Below are 6000 nucleotides of genomic sequence, written 5' to 3' on the forward strand. Positions count from 1 at the left end.
AAATGAGTGAATCTTTGGAATTTCTTAACTCCCTGGCTTCTGATCCATTTTTTGTCAAATTTTCGTTTTTGCGCTTGCCACATTTTACTCATTCTTTTCAGACACACCTTGAAGTGGTCTGGGATTTCCCTTTAAGCATCACCAGTCACCTTCCCAATATGAAAGGAGCTGTACTCATTCTCAGTTGATTTCGATTTTATTTTATTTTTTATTTTTTGTCCTCATGCAGGCGGTAGAGAGGGGAGAGAAGGATTGTCCCATCTGCATCATGTCACTAGGAAACATCGCCGAGGGCAACGAGGAGGTAGATTCTCCCAGACGCGGGCAGCGCAAGACGGTCCTCCTCTCCTGCACACACGTCTTCCATCTGTGCTGCCTGCAGGCCTTCGAGGAGCTGTCCCTGGGCGAGCACAAGATCTGCCCTGTCTGCCGGTCTGGCTACCAAAAAAGGGTCCTCCAGGAGTCGTGATGGTGGTGGCTAGAGAGGACATGGTGGAAGGGTGGAGGTGGGGCGAACGTTGAATGAACTCACCCAGTGCCCCAACTGACTGAATATCGAGACATCCGAGTCATGTGCCGAAGATGTGAAAGTATGCTAATGAGAAATGCCACTTTCTCTCAGTAAGGAGAGCCCACCTTCTCACACCAGGAAAGGCAGTCATGAATTTCTCGCTGCGTACAGGAAATGTGAAGTCTCACTGCGCAGGCCTCTGGGGTTAGACAGGTTTCTCAATGTCTTTCATGTTAGTCTGGTTACTGTTGCAAATGCTGGAAGATGTTAGACATGAAGAGTGTAGGAAAGGAGGGGGAGGTGAGGAAATGATAGTTATCACCTGTAGAGACAAGAATCCCCTCCCCTTCTGCCTCCTTTGTCCTTCCTTCCTCCCCTCCCTCATCCTGTCTCCCCCCCCCCCCCCCCCGCCCCCTCGCATCTACCCTTCTTTTGTCCTACCTCTTGCCTTCCTCCTCCTATTCTCTACTTGTTCCTTTCTCTTCACTTCCTCTCCCCTCCCTTTTCCCTTCTCTCCTTCTCTCCTCCCATCTTCCCTCCTTCTTTCTTTCCTCTCTCCTCCCTTTTTTAGCTCACCTGAGCCAAAGGCTCAAGTGAGCTATTGCGATCGCCTTCGTCCGGCGTCCGGCGTGCGTTGTGCGTCGTGCGTCGTCTGTCGTCCGTCGTGCGTAAACTTTTTACATTTTCATCTTCTTCTTGAAAACCCCAAGACCGATTTTCATCAAACTTGGCAGGTAGCATCCCAAGGGGGTTAGGATCTCAATTTGTTAAAATGGGCACCATGCCCCACCCAGGGGCCCCCAGGGGGACCCAAACCCCCCAAAATGAAGGAATCTTTAAAAATCTTCTCTAGAATCAGAAGTTATAGAGCTAAGATAATACTATGAGTGAGTACATTAATGACTGTAGTTTCAAGTTTGTTTATAGCAGATCCAGGGGTGCCCCTTTTGGGGGCAGGGGGGGTTGGGAAGGTCCAAATGGGGGCCTGAATTGTACATTTTCATCTTCTTCCTGAAAACCTCATGATGGATTTTCGTCAAACTTGGCAGGTAGCATCCCTAGGGGGTCAGGATCTCAATTTATCAAAATGGGCACCATGCCCCACCTAGAGGGCCCCAGGGGGCCCCAATCCCCCCAAATTAAGGAATCTTTAAAAAAAATTGGGCCCTTATTGTACATTTTCATCTTCTACTTGAGAATGCCTGGTCAAATTTTAGCAGAGCTGTGAATACTTTAGATTTATAGTGACTGTGTGAAAGGTGAACTTGCGATACTCAGGTGAGCGCTAGACCCGCGGGTCTCTTGTCTTTCTCCTTTCTCCTTTCTTCCTCCTCCCTTTTCCATTCTCTCCTACCTCCTTCCTTCTCTTCCCCCTTTCCTTTTGCCTCCTTTCCTTCCTCCTCCTTACCTCCTTCCATTCTCTGCTTTTTCCTCGTTCTCCTCACTTCCTCTCCCCTACCCTTTCCCTTTTCTCCTACCTCTTCCCTTGCCTCTTCCCTTCTCTCCTTCCATCTTCCCTCTTCCATTCTTTTGTCCTTCTTTCCTCCTCTTCCTTTCTTCCTCCTCCTATTCTCTACTTTTTGCTTCTTCCTCACTTCTGCTCTCTCTCTCTCTCCCTCCACTCTGCCTACTCCTTCGTCAAATGGTAGTGATCATAGAGTCACTTGATATCCAGATGTAAAATGAGGGAGATCATTACATGTGAGTTCTAAAGGTATGACTGATGAAGCACCTTGCATTCCAGATGCAGAAGGAGTGTTATTCATCCCTTCGTATCAACCAATCATCTGATTAGCCTAGATACACCATGTTTCAGGTAGTACTCTACAGAATGAATGCTTCACTTGGTACACAAGACCCACCACTCTGTGAGGGATGTCACATTTGGTTGAATAAAATAAATTGAAGGAAAAGTTAGATGTGTTTTCATACCTTGGCTGGTAAAATGTGCTGTGTGATTTCTGTTTGTTTGCCTTGTAACTTTGTTTTTCTGTGTGTGATAAACACTACATTGTACAAGATATGTATTTCCATCCTGCCTGTGCAACACCTTGATAATTTTATTACTATTGTTATTCTTTTCTTGTCATTAAGGTCTCTGTGGAAGACAAAACTCACAGTGGTGTATTGGGGGGGGGGGGGGGCACACCAGGGGCATGCGCCCCCCTTTAATTTTGTAAAGGTGCCGCCCCTTTATGGAATTCGTGGAAAATTCGTAGAAATTTTGTATCTTTTAGGACATCTACATCACGAGGGAGCTTTAGGTTTGCGACGTGGACGTTTGAGACGACGATTGTGTCGGCCATTCTCCTCTCTCCCTGTATAGCTTTAGATTACGCAAGGACGCTATCTATCAAAAAAAAAAAAAAAAAGGATAAAATGGCGCCCCATATGATCAGTGCATCAAGTAGCTCTCTTTGTCGTTAATTGAGCAGACGTAAAAATAGCCCAGAACGCGTAGTGAAAACTCAGACGATGCGGGCTATAAATGGATCGATTCTGATAAGTGATTCTGCGCATGCTCAGAGTTTTTATTTTTTTTTCTCTCTCTCTCTCTGAAAGTCTGGATTGCAAAAATGTAAAGCTCCCTGTTTCTATCATTCTCTGAAGAATGTCTGTTTCACTGTCATTTTCATTATCATTGTCATTACAGTGCACTCCCATTATAACAAACACAGCTATAACGAAATTCCATTTACAATGAAGTAAAAATTCAGACCTCAACTTCATCCACTCTGCGTTTTTTATTGTTTATTTTATTTTGTTTGGTTATACATGTAACAAAATTTCAGTGTTACACAAGAAAACTACCGGTCCCAAGGACTTCAATGTAATGGGAGTCGACTGTACCACTATCATCAATTTCAGTACTTGTGGACATCCAGAGGATTATGCTGTCAGATTATTTATAATATATATAAGTCTATGATAATGTATATATTTTTAATGTCTCAATACAGATTAAAACTTAATGGAAAGAAATGCAACTTCAATTCTGCTTGGTACTTGTGCATTTTTGTAAGCTTTGTTTGTGATTTAATGTATTCACACAAGTGTGTTAAAAAAAACCGACTTATATTTCTCTTTTTTTTTTTTTTTGAGATTGGGTTCTGGAGGTGAGAAGAAGAATGTGTAATGTGTTTACTTTTCAATGAGTTGTTATATGCAGGTATGAAACACATTTACGGTCGGAAGTTCTGCAGTGAATCTCTGTGAAACTGAGATCTTCATGATATTGTATACTTCTTTTAGCCACCATTCACAAGATTATAAACTTGCGTAAATAATGATTTTCTGCTCCAAAAGGACTGAAGGAAACAAAGGTTGAAAGGGGGAGATGAGCTATAGGAAACAGTATCACTTTATATATAAAGTCATTTATTATCATTAATGTAGTTACACTGTATTAACAAAATAGCTTCAGCTTGGACAGTAAAAATAATGATGATGAGAACATGGTTTGGTAAGGACAAAAACATTTGGGAAGTGCTGCTTTCAGACACTAGAAGTTGAAGGTCAATCCTCATGATCAAAGATCATGATAATGAATTTTCATCTTTACATAACGAGGGGTTGTCAGCTTTACCCTGATCGAGTGATTGCGTGGGAAGGCGGAGGAGGTATCCCATTCATTCGACTGCGCTTGGCAGTATGTCACATTGCTCTAGATTTCTCCACGCGGCCCTCCTCCGCGCTTCAGGACGGCGTGATGCTTCCATAATATCATGAGTACATTATTGTCTCCCTTCCCTCTCTTATCTCGCCCCGCGCCCTCCAGGGGTGATGCAGTGATATGTGTCATCCAATTGCAGGAACGGGATGCGCTCAATTCTGTGATCCTAGCAGCGCCCCCAAGGCTCGATCCCATATCTGTGTGAAATATTTGCTTTTTGTCCTGATACTCGTGAAGAAAGAGAGCGAGAGGGAGAGAGGAAGTTGGTTGAGAAGGAGGAGGTAGAGAAAAGAGGTGGAAAAAAAAAAGAAGCTGTAGAGAAAGAACGAACGAGAGAAGCCAACAGGGGGAAATGAGAGAAAATGAAGAGAAAAGAGAAGAAAGGGCGACAGACAGAAAAAAAAAAGAGAACATTGCGGGCTTTAAATTATTCAGCAATGATGTAATTAACACGATCACGGTAGACCTGTTTTCGCAGGGATCTACACGTTGGTTGGCGAGTAATAAACGCGGCGCAGAGATGGACCCCCTGCATCCTAAAGAGATTGTGTGTGAAACGAAATGCCGCACGCCCTTCGTGACCCTGGGCTGGAGGAATAACCTCAAAGGAACCACCGACTGGTCGATTCGCGGCAGCATCATAGGCGAATGACCCAAGTGTAATAAGCGATAGTCACGACAATGTCAATATCTCTGTGGAGTTTTATTAATCTTCTTGGCTGTCTAAAAGGGATTCAAGTAAACCATTGGAGTTACATCATAGTCAAGTCCTTGAAGCGTTGTGGAGGACATTGTAATTCATAATCGCGTTTCACAAGATGCGTACATTCAACTTTCCTAATTTCAAATGAACCCTAGACTCCGGAAATTCTTGGCACGTTATGTCTCGAGAAATGGCCTGTAGCGCTGTTTTCCAATCACCTTTTTTAACCCTCAATGGTGTTTCTATCACAACTTGCTTATTGAGTGTGAAATAATCCGTCCCAACTTCACGCTACGGATCCACTTTATAAATATTTCAACGGATTATGTATACGTCAGTCCATACTTTAAGACTACTTTGTAAATGCAACCATACTTTCACACCTGTTACAATGATACTCGTTACAGTTATGCTTAACTTCCAGTTTATAAGATAATGAGCGCGCGTATAGGCTACATAATATATATATATATATATATATATATATATATATATATATATATATATATATATATATATATATATATATATACATATATATACATATGTGTATATATATATATATACATATATATATAACATTTTGTAGCCTATCTATTTGTATATACATGTATATATATATATATATATATATATATATACCTTTAAATTTATGTATTATTATATTCATACTTGATTATAGATAGATAGATAAAAAGGTATAGATATCTATCAAATATATTTCTGTGTGTCTCTATCTGTGGATATAGAGAGTGATAGAAACATTACATATGTCAATGTCTCGATGAAAAGCAGGGAGAGGATCGTTCAGTGTTTGCTGATGGCCTGTACAAAGTGAGTTCTGACTGATTTCACTTTCGAATTTTGCTGAATTTATATATATTTTTTTTTTATTTATTTATTATTTTTTTTGGACCGATGTACATGTAGAGTACTGTAGCGCAATCGCGATTCTGCACAGAAGCGGAGCATGCATCCAACGACGTCTTGGCGTGAATATTAATTGTCTTCGAAACGGACCTTGTTGAATCAGCGATTGCGTGAATAGTCACATTTGCTATCATCTCTAGCTTAAGAAATAATGATTTTTTTTTTTTAAGTCTCTGGTTAATC

General features: G+C 41.5%; 1 protein-coding gene across 1 annotated transcript in view; it reads left to right on the plus strand.

Annotated features, from left to right (window-relative positions):
- Positions 1 to 671, plus strand: part of LOC140237726 (RING finger protein 32-like) — a 49470-nt gene extending 48799 nt beyond the window's left edge. The window contains exon 8 of the mRNA XM_072317654.1: positions 230 to 671. Coding sequence (XP_072173755.1) covers positions 230 to 469 — 240 coding nt within the window. The 3' untranslated portion in view covers positions 470 to 671. The remainder of the gene's footprint in view (positions 1 to 229) is intronic.
- The last annotated feature ends 5329 nt before the right edge of the window (positions 672 to 6000 follow it).

This window comes from Diadema setosum, chromosome 14 (genome assembly GCF_964275005.1).
Source record: "Diadema setosum chromosome 14, eeDiaSeto1, whole genome shotgun sequence".
Taxonomy (NCBI): domain Eukaryota; kingdom Metazoa; phylum Echinodermata; class Echinoidea; order Diadematoida; family Diadematidae; genus Diadema; species Diadema setosum.